The sequence below is a fragment of the Dromiciops gliroides genome, chromosome 2 (genome assembly GCF_019393635.1).
Source record: "Dromiciops gliroides isolate mDroGli1 chromosome 2, mDroGli1.pri, whole genome shotgun sequence".
Lineage (NCBI taxonomy): Eukaryota > Metazoa > Chordata > Mammalia > Microbiotheria > Microbiotheriidae > Dromiciops > Dromiciops gliroides.
In genome coordinates this window covers 645,890,039-645,906,847 of record NC_057862.1, presented here as the reverse complement: position 1 = coordinate 645,906,847, position 16,809 = coordinate 645,890,039, and the positions used below count along the sequence as shown (strand labels likewise).

Here is a 16,809-nt window from a genome sequence, read left to right as displayed (position 1 = left end):
TTGAGTCTTTCTGACTCCAGGTACACACTCTATGCACTAGCGGCCCCTCTCTCCAGCAGGGTAGATAATTGAGAGTTCAATTCAGTAAAAAGAGAATAGAGAAGTCTTATGGCTGACTAGAATATCATGAGGACTGTGGCATACTGTCTGCTGGGTGACCCACCCCTGAGGAGGCTGGTCAGGTGATGGAGATGGATTGAACGCCTGCCCTGCACCAGGCACATTGCTCAGCACTGGATCACAAAGCCAGGCCCATCCTCTGTTGTGGATCCAGAGGTGAGGAGGGAGCATTTTAGGAGAAGGGACTGAACTTAACAGGGAACAAATGTTGAACTAAGGTTTTGAGGGGCTGAGCCAGGTCTTCGGGGAGCACTAGCCCACATAGGTTCATGACAAGGCAGAGGGAAGTTATTAGGGCTTTTCTTCCATTTTCCCTTTGGCCAACTACGTGTTGCTGCCTTGAGGTAGAGGTGGCCAGGTATGAGCAGACAGTGCCCCTACAAGGGAGGTGACATCGCCTACTGCCTCCCTTCTTGTGGCCTTAGGAGTTCTCGGAGCACTTATCCCTGTTTGGTGAGAAATAACCTGGCATCCTACCCTAGTGATAGAATCTTCCCTGTTGCCCAGCTTGAAGTCGATGAGGCTTAGCTTGTAGACTGGGACCAACCCCGAGGTCTCTGTTCCTTGTGCCTGGAAAGCTCTGTCTCAGGTTGGGAGAAGCTGGAGCCAGGTCAGCCCTCCCTTGGGACTGAGTCATATCCGGAGCGTTGATTCCCAGCCCGTGAGACCCTGGAGCCCATCTTCTTACCAGATTTGAGCCACACTGGTGGTGGGAGGTACATCTTTGGCCCATCTCCCATCTCTGTTCATTTCCTTGTTGGTTTTCTGAAGACCCAAGTGACAGGAAATATTTAAACTCTATCTTTTAAATTTCAGGAATTATTTGAATTTTGTCACAGAGGAGATGATAAACCCTTACAGGTACGTTTAATGAGGGGAGACGTTATGATTATGGCTTTAATGAATTGTAGAACTACCTGGGCTTCTCTGAAAATAAGCCCAAGGTCCAGGCACTTGGGCTAACTACCTCTGTATGTGATGGGACATTGTAGAGTTCTGTCTCCAATAAAATAAAACTCAGTAAACCCCCAAGCCTGAAACACTTCAGTCCTCCTAGTCTCTTAAACTTCAGTTGCCCTATTCTTGGAAGGAGGGTTTCTGGGAGTTTAAGACAATCAGGGGTCAACAGAAGGAGCACTGGACTCTTGTCACCATCCTGCCAAGAACTTGGTATGTCATAGCTAGCATTTATGTAGGCAAAATGCTTGCGAAATGTTTGAGCCTCACAACCACCCTTGGGATGTAGGTGCTGTTACTCCTTCCATTTTACAGACAAACTAACTGAGGCAGACAGAGGTTAAAGGATGTGTGAGGCCCAGGCCTGGTGCTCTGTGGTGCCCCTGAAAGTCTAGTCAGGCAAGCCATACTCATCTATAAGTTGAGGGGACTGGAGCAGATAGCTCTTGAACTTTGATCCCTGGTCGCCAGTGGCATTCCATCTTTGGTGCAAGGCTGAGTAGACAATGGCCCATGCACAAGGATGGGACGTCCCCTCCTGGCCTCTTCTTGGAAGAAGGAGAATTGTCCCACCCTGTTGACATTTGGTGCTCAAAATCACATTTGGTGCACACCACCCGGAAAGGCAAACTGACTGGAAGAAATACAGAGGCGCCACTGGGCGTGTGTGCTCAGATGGAGCGCTGATAAAGCTGCAGCTCTACTCTGTGGAGCAGGGGGACCCACCAGGGGCCAGACAGAATGGGCTCAGTTTGGAAGGTGGAGGGGGTGGGGAGCACTTACCTGATGGACGGACGGACTGTTGGCCCCAGGAGAGCTCTCCTTAGATTCTTTGTTCAGTGGAGAAGCATTTGCCATCAGGCGTGTTTGCTAAGACTGACTCAATGAGGATTTCGGAGACGTTGTACCCACCTCTGAAGAAAGGAAACCCCCTCAAAAGCTGAAAGAGGGAGGGAGGCAGAGGCTGTCTCCCTTTAAGGGAGAGGGGCCTGAAGCATGAGTTCCCAAGTCACTGCTCAGCCGTTTCCAGGCCTCGGTTTCCACCTGTGTAAAATGAAGAGGTGGCCTAAATGATTCCCGTGGTCCCTTCTGGCTCGTCTCTAGCACCTCAGAGGCTCCTCCAAGCCAGCATTGTAGATTATGGGGAAGGATATCGCTTCTCTTCCTCTTATCTCAGAGAAGCGGCTGCTGCCCCCAAACACGGCTCTCCCCCCCCCCCATCCCCTAGAGATCTTCGAGAACCACCCTCTCATTTTATAGAGGGCACAATTAGAAGGATCAGGTACTAAGCCCAGGATTCCAGCCAAGGCCCTGATGCCACATCTGGGCGTCCTGCACCTCCGTCAGCAAGTTGTGATTGCAGCCAGTGTTCTCAACCCTGTTCTCAGTGCCATATGTAAGTCTGCATGGGCCCCCTGCCTGCAAAGAGCTGTGAGACACAGACACGCACACGCACACGCACGCTCACACGAGCGCGCAGGCAGGATTGAGTGGTCAGGGAAGAGCTTTGTCAGCAGAAGCAGGGCACTTGAGGAGGGTGACTGGGCTGGGGTAGCTTGTCAGGCCCCAGGTGTTTCTGTGCCTTCCCCTCACCCCAGAAGGCCAGCCCTGTGACGTTCTGAGAGGAGAGACAGTTGGTTTGCGTTTTTTGTCTGCTAATGGGCAGTTTGGGGCATGACACAGAAGAGATCCAGGGGAATTTCCGGGCCAGAGAGCTGGGCAGATGGCAAGGCTGAGGGCACAGGGCTAGATAGGGATTAAGGAAAATAGCTCCATACTCACTGTGGCCTGTCTCTGTGGCTGGAGCACATTCGATTTGCACGTTCACAAGCACATGATTTACATTGATTGGAAAGAGCTTTAGTGGGCTTGCTTTTACTACTTCCTCCCCCACAGGGACCTCGAAGCCCTCTGGGCTTTCCTTCCAGGGCCTGGCTTCAGGATCCTGGTTTGCCCCTCGCTGCCTCAGTGCCCGCCATCTAGGCGCATACATACACACACACACACACACACACACACACACACACACACACACACGCACACTCTCTTCCTACAGATGTAATTTCCAGAGTTTCCTCTGTAGCACTTTTTCCTTTCCCTTTCTCTCTGTACCTTTTCATAGGTATGACAGCCTTGGAAACTGAATAGGGATTTAGGGTGGACAACGTCCAAATATGCACATCTGAGTTTTCTGTGATACACAGGGTATTAAATACACACGTGGTAAATGATTGTCTTTATCTCACACCATGGCCAGAGGAATCACTGACGCTTAAACAGAGACAGAAAGCACACCCAGTATTCCTCAGGGTCCCCGTGGAAGGGAACTGATCTGGGGATGGAGGCTCAGGTGGGATCCCTTGCCCACAGCCTCTCCCAGGTCCTCTGGGCCTCCTGACTGCCTTTGGGGCTGCCTAACACCCACATCTCTTCATCTTTCAGAAACTTGCCCCTGGCCATCATCATTTCACTTCCCCTGGTCACCTTGGTGTACGTCCTGACAAACCTGGCATACTTCACCACCTTGACCACCGAGCAGATGCTGAGTTCAGAAGCCGTGGCTGTGGTATGTCACTCGCTCCTTCCCCCGAGTCTGGTGCACAGGGTGTCCTCGGGTGGGTTGGGCAGCTGGCAGAGGGGCAGAGGATAGAATCGGCTTTTCTTAAGAAGCATTATCTTTGGGGATCAGTGGCCTAGCAACAGAGGTGTCTGCTAAGAGTGGCTTCTTCTGGGCCTAGGGGCCCCTCCACTGTTGAGCCATTAACCCTTTGTGGACAGGTGCACTGGGGAGGGCAGTCTCTTGGGACCTAGTTGGCTTCCCACCTTAAGAGCCGCTACGCTGGTGTCCTCCTCCATGCTGACTGAGGCAGTACCCAGCCAGGAATGTGAATCACGGGGTTTGGATGCTAGTCTCCTTCCCCCCTGCACGTGGTCTTCCCCCCCACCCCCCCCACCCCCGGGGCCTTGGTGACCCTCACCTCATAAGCCAGTTTGAACAAGTCCTGCTGTGGAGGCCTCCTCGGTGGGGTCACAGCAGGAGGAGGCGGCGTGGGGAGACCTCCCTGCGAGCTCCCGGTTAGAGCCCAGCCATCAGGCCTGCTGAGGAGGATCTGGTGTACACCGACGTGCTCTTACTTGGCTTTCCCATGTGCTACTGATCTCCTCCTCCAGGTCTGTGATTCTAGACTTGGAGCCAGCAGAGGCCTAAAAGCAGCTCCTGCTTCAGGATTTTGATAAGGCTTCAGTAAAAAAGCATCGGGGGCAGCTAGATGGCACAGTGGATAGAGCACCGGCCCTGGAGTCAGGAGGACCTGAGTTCAAATCCGGCCTCAGACACTTAACACTTACTAGCTGTGTGACCCTGGGCAAGTCACTTAACCCCAATTGCATCACTAAAAAAATAAAAAATAAAAAAAATAAAGCATCACTGGTGATGGTGAGGTAGGCATGTCACCCCAGGCCAGCTTGGGAGCCCCCTTCTCTTAGTCAGGTGTCTGTGTGAACCTGAACCCCCGTGGAAAGTAACTGCCTAATTGCGAATCCTGTGTTTGTAGGACTTTGGGAACTACCACTTGGGTGTCATGTCCTGGATCATCCCTGTCTTCGTGGGCTTGTCATGCTTTGGATCAGTCAATGGCTCCCTTTTCACTTCCTCCAGGTAGTAGCCCTGGGCTGTCCTAAAGTTTCCTACTTCCACAGAGTCACTGGATGATGTTCTCGGGATTCCGAGCCACAAAACAGGCTCTATGAGATGACCTTCCAGGAAAGAGAGGCCAAACGTGGGCAGGGTGTAGACAGTAACCATACTGGGAACTAGTGTTGGAGGATGAGAGCTGGTCAGGACGGGTGGTGGGGCTAGGCCATGGCGGGGAGATGGGCACCGGGCAGTGGCGGGGCTTCTGTTTGCCTCTTCTCTTTGCCAGGGCATGCACTCACTCGCTCTCTCTCTCTCAGTTCTGTCTTGTCCCTGCAGTGGCATGAATGCATAAATACCCCAGGGGGGAGGCAGCCATGTTTCTGTGAGGGTCTTTATCAGACCAGGGAGAAAAAAGCCTGACTCTGCTCTTGTCTACAGGTTATTTTTTGTAGGTTCCAGGGAGGGCCACCTGCCTTCTGTCCTTTCCATGATCCACCCCAAGAACCTGACTCCTGTGCCATCCCTTGTATTCACGGTAAGCAGTCCCCAGTTCTGCCAAGGTTATGAGCGCAGCCATCCCTGAGTGGGAGGGAGGGCCTGCCTTCTGAGCTCATTCAGTCCCTATGTCCCTCTGCTTTTGATAAACCTTCCCATACCCCAGAGGATGTGAAAGGAAATGGAGAGATCAGTTAATTTGAATAATAGTGTTTACCAAATACTCCCCCCCAGGAATTGCCTGTACCCCAAGAGTGCACATTCTGAAGGTGGGGGACTCCTGACCTAGGTCCAAACCTTTATTTTGTAACTGAGCAATCAGAGGCCACCCCTGGGGAGGGAATGGTGTGCCCTGCCAAGGAGCGGAGCCCAGCTTTGAGCTCAGGGCCTGGGAGTACAAACACAGGACTCTTTCTGCTCTGAGGCACATAGAAGAGACCATAAAGATCATTTAGTCACACCACATCCACCAGCATTTATTAAGTGCCAGACACCGAAGTTAGTGCTGAAGTTACAATAACAGTCTCTGCCCGGCTGCCAGTGTAACAGGAGACAACATGCAACCAGCCACAGACAGACAAGAGCCAGGATGAGTCTGGAGGGAAGGCACTAAGGGGGAGGGAGAGTGTGCAGGCATGGGGCACAGCCAGTGGAGGTGCCTGGGGGTGGGAATGGTACAGCGCAAGGGAGAAAGTGACTTATCCAGCAATAAATACATTGTGGTAGTGTGGCAGAGCTGCTACCCCATCACAAAAGATACCCACAGGCCAGCCTGTGGCCTCCTCACCTGCTCCTGGGGACCCGGCTGTGTTCCCAAGAGGGAGCTGCCATGGAGAGAGGCCGCCCTAGTGCCCTCGGAGGTTCTGGAGGACTTCTGAGGATGTGTGGCTGCACACGGACTATGTGAGACTTACAGAGGCTCTAGGTGAAGAGTCTCAGTTGGTCCTCACCACTGTCCTGGGAGGTCCCTGGGAAGTCGGCATCCTCATTATATGTGTGAGAAATGAGTGGTTTTCTCTTATTCTGAATAACTCTTTACTGTATTAGGACCAAGGTGTTCCCCCCTTTCCAGACACCAACCAGTGTGGGAAGTCTCTCTCAGAGATTTGCCCAGGACACAGTCTACTCAGACAGTAAGAGAAATTCTAAGTTTGGACTAACAGGTGTATTCCTGCTCATTGTGTTCTCTCAGACAGGTCTGGGAAAATGTTGATTCTCCCTATTATCAAGACAAGTGATAGGGAAATTAACCAAGATTTGAGTGACTTAAGTCAGGTACCCCAAGATAGCCGCCCCCCTCCCATTGTGTTAACCATTGGAGCTGATTAGTTCCCCTCAGCAACACCTCCTTCTGGAAGGGCATATAAACTCTGAGCCTTCCACCGTGAGGGGTCTTTGATCTGAGACAGCCAAATGACCATCCTTTTATTAATAACATGCTGGCCTTGTCAATAAAATGATTAAATTACCCAGAAACTCTCTCAAACCTTTTTTGATTGTCACTAATGATTTTCCTAGCATAGTCTGGGCCCAAAGCAAGATTTGAACCCAGGTCTTCCTGACTTCTTAGATCTCCCTTGTCCTTGCTTCTCATGAGTGGGACGTTATTTGAGATGAGGATCCTTTAGTCAGTGAGCACTTATGAAATGCCCTCTGGGTACCAGGGGCTTTGATGGACTCTGGGGACATAGAGAAAGGCAAACTGGAACCTGCTCTCACCGTCTAATGGGGGAGACTGTGCAGACAACTGGGTACAAAGGAGATTGAGCCAGATAAACTGGAGAGGTTCAGCAGAGGGCACCGGCATTGGGGGAGCTTCTTGAAGAAGGCGGGATTTCAGCTGAGATCTGAACCCAAGGAAGCCAGGTGAGAATAGGCAATCTTTACAGTTTCTTCAGTGAAGATCAAGGCAGGCTGTCTTTTTCCTTTCCTGTGTTGCTCTTTCTCCATTGCTACACAACCAGAATCACACTGGCTTTAACCAGTTCTTTTCCTAAAATAAACTGCTGCCCTTTTTTTCATTGTACATGAAGGATGTGTGCGTGTGCATGCATGTACAAGAGAGCACACACGCACATGCCCCTTACTCCTAATGTGGTTTTTGTCTCCTTAAAAATAACACATTTTAATGACAAAGCTCAGCCTCTTCAGCCTAGTAAATCATGGCTGTTGCACCCAAGCCCTCGGGCTCATCCCCTTCTGTCTGTGTCCTTGTAGTGCGGCATGACTCTGCTCTACGCCTTCTCCAATGACATCTTCTCCGTCATCAACTTCTTCAGTTTCTTCAACTGGCTCTGTGTGGCCCTGGCCATCATCGGGATGATATGGCTCCGCTTTAAGAAACCAGAATTGAACAGACCCATAAAGGTGAGAGACACACTTATTTCTTGGGACTGTCCCACCTTTGCTCAGAGAGGTCTTGGAGGTGTATGGTCCCAACTCCATCAGCTCAGCAGCATTTCTGATTTTTCTGCACATTGTTCAACAAGGCCACACGGAGCATCCTCTTACCAAGGCGAAAGCCAAGGTGGCCTGTCCCCACGGGGTCTCCACAGCACCTGGACTAAATTCTAGTTCCTCAGGAAATGACTTTTACTCCCTCTGAGTTTGTTTCCCTGGGTAGTTGTCCCCAAGGGAAAGGGTGTCTTCCACGCTTGTGGCCAGGCCACATGGTGAGGTTAACCCGCTACCTGGAGCCCTCGAGCTTTGTGGGAAAGAAGCGGGCAGCAAGCAGTTCTTCTCTGGGCAGTTGGAAACCAGCTCCTGGTGCCCCCTCACTGTCGGCATGCATAAGCTCCCCACTGCCCGCCTTTGTTCAAAGACTTATTAGCAAAGAAGTGGAGAGATTGCTTGGGCAACAGGTCACATGGTCAGACCGTTTGCCTTTGTGTGTATTTCCTCCAAGTCAATGTTGAAGCCTATTTGTGGAGAGCAGAACACTGGGACTATCTTTGGCCATCTTGCTCTCAGCTTCTTTAGAAGCTTTGGAAAGGATAGGCCTTCTCTCCCTTCTACCTACCCCTCATTTCTCTTTCTACTTTGCCATTGAACTTGAAAATACCAGCTGAAGAAGAGACCCGTAAACCACAACTCTAAGCAGAGAAGTCCAGTCTGCTGGCCGGGCCCCAAGAGCTGTACTGTGTCCTTGGGGAGATGCCCAGTTAACGTCAAAGGCGGTTCCCATTGGCTTCCTTTTAAGGCAAAAACTCAGCTGTCTTCAGGGACGCTGGCCCTCGTTGTTCCCCTAGAAAAGATCATCGTTTCCCATCAGCCCTCATTCAGGTTTGGCCAGGTTATTAGCAGGTTGTGCCAACCATTGGTCTTGGACCCAGATCTCTCCATTGTAGTCAATACAGGGCCCTGCTGGTGGGGCTGCCTCACAGAATTCAGAGGGAGAAGGAGGAGCCTATAAAGAGACAGCCATGAGGGAACGCTGCTGTGCATCTGCCGCTCACCTAGGCCCCAGAAGAGAAAAACTCCCAATTTGGAGGGTTGATTGAGAGAAATCTGCTACAGGATGTACTAGGGAGCAGAGAAAGGAAGCCAAATAAGGCGAGCCTGGGGGAGCTCCAGCGAGCTGTTAGTGGAGCGTGCCCCCCCCCTCCTTGGGCAAGCTCCTTTAATGGAGCCCCCTCTCTTGGGTGAGCTCCTCGGGCCCCAGCCCAGCTCGGGGGCACATTGGGCATGGCGCGGGGCTCTTCTGATGACCGGAGCAGGGATTTATCGTGGGCTTTCCAGGGTCCTGGCCAACTTTGGATATGTCCCAGGTCTCTTCTTGTTTAAGTGAGCTATCCAAGTTCTACAAACATTGCCTGTGTGTTTGGGAATCCGCTCCATCCGCACTGGAAGTGAACTTGGCCTTGTTTGGATTCTGGCTCCACCTGGTGGGGATGAACCGTAAGACCTTTGGGGACACCCCCCCTCCCCACCCAAGTCCTCATCCTGGTTCTCTTCTGGCCTCCAAAATGGCTGGACTCTGGCTTTCTTTCCCGCGATGGCGCCTCTCCCCCTGCCCTTTTCTGGTCTCCCGGCATACCCAGGAGGAGGACGTCCCAGAATCCTGTGTTTCCATCTTACAGGGTAATCCCACTGGGTTCTCAGTAAGCGCTGAGGCTGCTCACAGGGGCACCTATGGTAGGGCCACCCTGCCACTCAGCCCAGAGGCACTTGGAAGGGAGGGCAGAGAGTGGGGCTCTGACCGCCTGAGCCTGGGGGCTGGGGAGGCCAAGCAGTACCCAAGCAAGAGTTCCCTTCTAAGAGAGTCTGCAGGCCCCACCCGTGTTGTAGCCGGCCCGAGGGGTTGCCTGGCCCTCGGTGGTGGTTAGTGGCCAAGTAGAGAGCCCTGACTGTGCTGGAGGGGAGCCTTCCCATAGTGCTGTTTGACAGCTCCTCTGGGGAGCCTCCTCAGCCCTGGGGCCACCTCCTTCTGCTCAGCAGACTCCTCCAGCGGGACCTGGAAATTCTCTGCTAAAGCTGAGCTTTGCTGCCCTAAGGAAGTGTTTATTCTCAGGCTTAATTTGCTGGTTGCTCATTCAGGAGCCCTTTTTTTTTTTTTTTTGGTCACATCTACTTTCTGCCAACAAGTAGAGCAGGCAGGTAGCAGTGCAGCGGTGTGTCCCTGGCCGAGTCACTTCCCTGTTGCCTGCCTCGGCTTCCCAGTCTGTAAAAAGGGGACTCACAAAAGCCCCTCCCTCCCAGGGTTGTTAGAATCCAGTGAGATATTAAATGTAAAAAAACTTAGCCCAGTGCCAGGCACATAGCAGACACTTGCAAGTATGCGTATGTTTGTGGGCGGGGTACATAGTAACCAGTAGGTTCACTTGTGGGTCCCCTGGGCCTAGCCCAGTGGGGATGGGATGAAGAAGAGCAGATGTTCAGGGAGGGCCAAGCTCCTGCCTGATGTTGGTCGTGCCACCCTCTTCTCGACTCTCGCTGCTCCTGGCCACTCACCCTTGTCTGCTCTTGTCCCCAGGTGAATCTCTCCCTTCCCATCTTTTTCATCCTGGCCTGCCTGTTCCTGATAGCTGTCTCTTTCTGGAAAACCCCTGTGGAGTGTGCCATCGGCTTTGTCATCATCCTCACGGGAATTCCTATCTACTTCATTGGGGTCTGGTGGCAAAACAAGCCCAAGTGGCTGCTTCAAGGCATCTGTGAGTAACTGGGCCCAGCCTCCAGCTACAAGCTGGGCCCATGGTCAGGGAGACCCAAGTTCAAATCCAGCCTAAGGCAATTAGTAACTGTATGGTCCTGGGCAAGTCACTCAGCCACTGCCTGCTTCAGTTTCCTCAACTGTAATCATAGCACTGACCTCACAGGACTTTTGTGAGGATCAAATGAGTGAGTTCGTATTTATAACAAGTAATGAGCACAGCGCCTGGCATGTGGTAAACACTATATCCTCTCCTTCCCTTCGGCCTGTCCCTCCACGTCATGGGATTGTGGCTTGTGGGCCTGAAGTCCTTAGGCGTGCCTGTGTGCTCCCTACCCTGCATGCTTAGTCGGTCACCTTTTGGGGCTGAACTGGGTAACTCCCTTTAAGGACGAATAGCCCCCAAGCTGGCTGGGAAGGCCTTTCACCCAGAGGTCAGACTGGCCGAGGTCAGGCCTTTACACAGAGCATGTTCCCAACTGACTCTGGCAGGTCGCCCCCCACCCGCGTCCTGCCGCATAACCTGGTTTGCTTTTCTTCCCAACAGTCTGCACGACAGTGCTGTGCCAGAAGCTCATGGAGGTGGTTCCTCAGGAGTCCTGAGTCCAGTGGCCTTGGAGGGGGAGCACACAGATGTCACTTGGAAAGAGCATGCCCACCCCTCCCCTCTTCAGAAAAACCAGCGCTGGCCCGGCAGTGCCCATTCCTCGGCCCAAGCAGCCGTGCCTGCGCGCTCTTCCTCTGCTCGAGCCTGGCAGCTGAGGGTGCTTCTCAAGACAAACCCGCGGTACAAACGAATCTCTCCTGAATACCTCCTCATGACCCTGAGGGGGGGCAGGGAACAAGTTGCTGAATTAGGTGTTAAGACTTTGGATCTGTGACTGAGAGCTAGGGGCTATTGGGGGGAGTTTTAGCTTTCCTTCATTTTATTTTATTTTTAACTTAAGGTTTAGTCTAGTAGATGCCAGCGATACGATTTCTTTTTACAAGTGAGAAGATTTTTTTTTTTTCAATGCTGCCAACTGTACCCCACATACCTCTGGATGGGACGACACACTGACGCCAGTTCAAACAGCACTCCTTCGTGGACCCTTCTCCAGTGCTCTTGTAACTTTGGAGAAGGGGGTCTCCCGAAGACCCCACACTCCAGGGCACAAGTGGACAGAACTACTGAGACTTGATACGCTGTCGTTTTTAAATGGGGGCTTGCACTGATTCCCAACGGAGGGTCTGCTTTTCCTCATTTTTTTGTTACCGCACAATGATATTGGGTTGTTGGTTTGTGGTTTTTTTTTTTTTTAAGTTGTCATAAATAGAGCTAGTTTAAACTGAACCTCTGGATTTTTATTTTTCCCTTGAAGACTGGAGGTAGTTTCTGCTCACTGGCTGGTTTCCCTCCCCAAAGAGTAAAAACAAATTAATAACAGCCACCCGTTGTATTTGTGGAGTGAAAGGAGATTTCAGTGAGTTTAACTCACTCAGAGAGTTCCTTACCTACTTTGCTTTATTGATCTTTGAATGTGGCAGAGAAAGAGGAGGAGCCCCTAGGACCCTGGGGTCAGAGGTCCAGATAGGCTTGGAGCCTAGGGGCTGTTGGGGCCGGGCTCAGCGCCCTTCATTTCGCTATTGTTTGTCACTCTGGCCCTTCTCTCCCTGAGGCCTCGGGCCACTCCTGCACAGTCACACATACAAGTTCATGTATGTGTCAGCTCAGGCTGAGGAGGATCCAGGCATCTTTCACATTAATAAGAGTGAGGCATCCAAGGGTCGATCCATGAGTGCAGCTGCCACTCCTCTGTTACATGGTCTTGACCTGGGACAGTGTTGTACCCAATAAAGAACTGCACCCTGGTCTAGGCTAGACACAGGCAAGATGGCTTGTTGACTAAGGCACCCACTCCAGAGCCAAGGCTAAGAAGAGCTTCTCTTTTTCAGGATAGGGCTAAAAGGAGTGGGTTTCTGGTAGTGCCCATTTAGTTCAGCACTTCCCTGAAGGTGCCCAGCACTTGCTTCCTTCTCAGGCAGGGCCACCATCTTGTCTGAAAGCCTGAGCCATCCTAAACGGGTCATTGGCCATTTATCCATATCCACTGGACATCTGCACCAGTCTTTCTGCTGCTTTGAAGTGAAGAAAGACTCTCTTCACAGCCCATCTCATGTAGAAGTACAGTTGTCCCCTTGCCCATGACCATATTCATCTTAATGGTACCTAGGAAACAGAGAGGGTGTCCTCACATGAGCAAAATCTTTTTAACCTTTCCCTGAAACCTACATGCTGGCTACATGGAGAAGTGAAGGGGGGCAGCTAGGTGGCACAGTGGATAAAGCACCAGCCCTGGATTCAGGAGGACCAGCCTCAGATACTTGATACTTACTAGCTGTGTGACCCTGGGCAAGTCACTTAACCCTCATTGCCCTGCAAAAAGAAAAAAAAAAAAGAGTGAAGGAATCCTGCTGGGAACTCAGAATAAGAAAACCGACCTTTTATAGTTAAATTACCCTCCTATCCTCATGATGTTTTGTAAATAGAGGATGGCCCTTGGGCTGGTGGTGCAGCCTGGCACTTAACCTTTTGTTCTGGAACTGGACCATTTCAGAGAGTGTTAAGTGAAAAAGGTTGGCATAGATCTTTGTGTCACAGGTAGGAAGAACTGACCTTTAGGGAGCATCCCACACAGGTTGTATCCGCTCCAACTTGAGCTAAATTTGTCAGGTGTGGAAACTCTTGTCCCATTGTGGCTGGGAAGCAGGTTTGGGGGGAAGTGTTGATGGATCGGAAAGCACTGGTCCCAGGCAGCCACGTGGTGGAGAGCCTACCAAGGGCCCAGAAGCAGCAGATGGCCAACAGACAACCTCTAACATCACCCCAAATTGGGCTTGAGACACATGCAAGTGAGATGGAGCAAGCCCGCCTTGGGATGTCCTATTCTTCATTGAGCAATCCAGAGGATTAGGTGTTTGCGTGGCAGAGCCAGGTGGTAAACCTATGGCTAATAGGATTGGAAAGAGGCTGCTTCCAGGCCACAGGTAACAGCTACTCAGCAACGCGTGGTGCCTGGTGCTCGGTGTCGGGCAGAACCAATCCTCATGGCCCTTAGGCCTGTGCTTTTGGGTGTAGGCGCTATAAACAAAATCCGAAGTCCCCAGACTGAAAAGCTCTATCTTCTACCACATTCCACATACAGAGTGTAGTATAATGGGTAAAGGTGAACTTGGAATCAAGAGCGACCACATTCAAATCTCACGTCACACACTAGTAACCGTGGGCAGTTCGTAAAACCTCTGCAAGCCTTACTTGGCTCGTCTGCAAAATGAGAATTATGTCAGGCTCAGATGAATTGTCAGGCTCAGAGAATTGTCAGGCTCAGATGAATTAATAGAGGCAAGTGTTACTTTGCCTTAAACCTTAAAGTGCTTTCTTTCTGTGTAGATCTGTCATCAATGTTTATCATCTACCACTATCATGCATCTGTCACCTATCATCTGTCTGTTTATCGCTATCATTTACCGTCCGTCTTATCATTTGTCATCTATCTAACCATCTTTCTAATGATCCCATCTCTTCCGATTTTTCTGGCTGGCCGTTAAAGGAGCTGAGGAAGATTCACATCTCCGGGAGGAAGCAAGGTACAAGGAGAGAGAGCAGGGTGTGAATCACATTTCAGGCTGTGAGGAGAGGGTCTAGAGAGCTTTCCTAGAAAGAAGTGACCTTTGAGCCTGACCTCAAAGTAGGCTATTGACATTCCAAGAGGGCTTGAAAGGGCATTATCAAGACCCAGAGGTTGGGAAGTGGGCATTAGGCCAAAGTCCATCCTGTCCAGCACGAGCTTTGTGAAGATGAGTTTAATTCTCTATATTACCTCAGGCAAGGCACTTTCTCTGGGCCTCAGCTTTCTAACCTGTAAAGCCCAAACCGGTCCTTTCCAACACGTAGAGATTCCAAATTTAATACTAAAAATCCCCCTTTAGCAAACAGCCTCTTGGTAGAAAAGCTTCTGCCATGTTAGACGATTTTGTTGACCGTTGCCATGTGCTGATCGTGAATGAAGCAAGGCCAAGGTGCTATTCAGGAGGTCCCCTCTCTCCTGGATTTACCAGTGATGCAGTGGGTGGATTTGTCCTGGGAGGTCCTGGCAGGATGTGTGGGTAAGTACAACACACACACTTGCTGACAGCATCACCACCGCCACTTCAAGCCCCGTCCATCGCATACTGATGAACACTGACACATCAATGTCAAGACCAACCACTGTGCGTAGAAAGGATCTTCATGAGCCAGAGGGCACTGGACAAAGCCCTAAGGGAGGCGCGGAGCAAAGGAGTTTCTCTGGGGTAAATTAATAGCCAGATTTGGCCAACACCAGCATCTGTGGTGCACCTGGACCTCTTCAGTGAGGAAACAGGTGGGCACTCAACCTCAGTCAGTGGGGACTGAGCTGGAAGTTCGAGAAGGCCTTGGGATGGAGAGAAAAAAGGCCGTCGGCTCTGACCTTGTAAAAGTTTAAACTGTAGTTCTTGGGCACTGTGTGACTTCGAGAGCATGTCACTGACCTATTCGTTTTCCCTTAAAAGCTCCATTGAGAAGGCATTAATATCTGTCCACAATTCCTAAGTACAATTCCCTTTATGCTTTAAGATTATTCTATAGGACAGTTCATGAAGTCCATGAAACATTGTGGGCTTTTAAGTGGTCATATTCGGGGATATTTAAAACGTGGTTTTAATTCTCCAATTCAGCTATGAACAGGCAGTAGTGGGGGAGGGGAGGAAGGCTGGCAGTAGAAACATTAGGTCTGAAGTCTCGGTTTTATCACATTTGTTGTGTGATCTTGGGTGCCTGACTTTTCCAGGCGTGACTTCTATCATCTATCACATGAGGAATTTGAGCTTAAATGACCTCAAAAGGCTTAGCTGGTCTCATGTATCATGAGATCAACACACCAGTTGCCTAAATCAAGGCAGTAGATTCACAGTGTGATTGTGAGACCAGCCAGCCTAATGCCTTTATAATTTGGGGAAACCGAGGCCTAGGGCAATAAAATGATTTGTCTGAGATCCCATGGCCAAAAATGCCTGAAGCCTTTGGCTTCTTTAATTTTTAATGATATATATAGGGTTGAAAATTACTATAAAAGACCCATTCTCTGCTCATTGAGTTAAGCCTACACACTGGTAGAGAACTTCCAGCCATTTTTGCACTCCTTCACCGTGGGATAGTTTTCTCTCCAAATTTAGAAGCTCAGCCACCTTGATTCTTTAGGAACCAAAGTGAACTTAGTGTTTTAGATGATTGAAAATGGAAATAATTGAAGCCTTTACTTCCAGGGTTATAAATCCAGGGTGGGTGTCCCTTCTGACAAAGGGATATCAAACTAGTTACCTGGTGTTTGGAAAGTTAGCTCTTGATTTAAGGCCTCTCACTCCCTGACCCAATACCTGGAGGTGGATCATGTCCTTGTGGCTTAACAGGGGGTATGGAATCAGAATCCAGTGGCCCACAAAGTTTTGTCATGGTGTTCTTTCAGTGGCCATCTCCCAAGAGGCTCTGTTCTAGATTCATCCATCTCCCAGGAAGCCCCCAGGACCCTTGAAAACACCCTCTGATTTCTTTCCTTGGTTCTGACTACTGTTAAATATAATTTTTAAGGGGCAACTTTGGGAGGGGGAGAGGGACAATGATAGCCTGATAAGTAATTTTTTTATTTTTTTAATATTTCCTTGAAAAAAGTACTGTTAATGGGTATCTGGGGGAGGTGTTTTGTGGTAACTGATTTTTAAAATTGAAAGAAACAAAAATCAATCTAAACATAGCTGTTATGCATTTTACTAAGCCTTGTCACTCTCTGCTGTTTTGCTAATTTAAAGATGCCGTAGGACTCTCTTTATTTTAAAGAGTAGATGTGTTAGTCTTGATTTTCCTAAGTGCTGCTTTAATATATTTGTATTCCTGTCTGCTTTAACATTTCCTTAGGTTGACATTAGCCTACAGCTAATAATAACTTCATAATTTCTACTTTGGAGATGACATGTTTTTTGATTCAATTTTTTAAAAAAATTCTCTTGTTAACCAATCTGTTACATGTGGATGGTTTTAATTCTGTTTTGTTTGGAACATAAAAAATAGCCAATGAGCCTGTCTACATTTCTAATGCTGCTGCTGTTGGTCTTCTCTTTTCTTTGTCCTTGTGTTCTTTCCTTTTCTGGGGGGAGGGATATGACTGGCTTCTGGTCCTTCTCCACTTCTGCTGCAAAGGAGCTATCTGGCACCAGCGGCCTCCCTCTCTTAAAAATGGCCTGCAAACCCGCCATGACTCTCTGACTTGAGTCAAACTGATACTGGGGTTAGCCGTTGAAGAAGAGGGGAACTCCAGTCATCTGGGGACCCCTTTCAAGTGCCTCTGAGAGCCAGCAGGAAATAGTTCCCTTTGACCTCTTGAGCAGTCAATTGATT

The 16,809-nt window shown here is 50.0% G+C and overlaps 1 protein-coding gene across 1 annotated transcript in view; it reads left to right on the top strand.

The window, feature by feature from the left end:
* SLC7A5 (solute carrier family 7 member 5) overlaps positions 1–16,484 on the top strand; it is a 57,998-nt gene extending 41,514 nt beyond the window's left edge. The window contains exons 4-10 of the mRNA XM_043986433.1: positions 937–981; positions 3,520–3,643; positions 4,632–4,735; positions 5,153–5,249; positions 7,427–7,576; positions 10,182–10,359; positions 10,906–16,484. Of these exons, the coding sequence (XP_043842368.1) occupies positions 937–981; positions 3,520–3,643; positions 4,632–4,735; positions 5,153–5,249; positions 7,427–7,576; positions 10,182–10,359; positions 10,906–10,961 (754 nt within the window). The 3' untranslated portion in view covers positions 10,962–16,484. The remainder of the gene's footprint in view (positions 1–936; positions 982–3,519; positions 3,644–4,631; positions 4,736–5,152; positions 5,250–7,426; positions 7,577–10,181; positions 10,360–10,905) is intronic.
* The last annotated feature ends 325 nt before the right edge of the window (positions 16,485–16,809 follow it).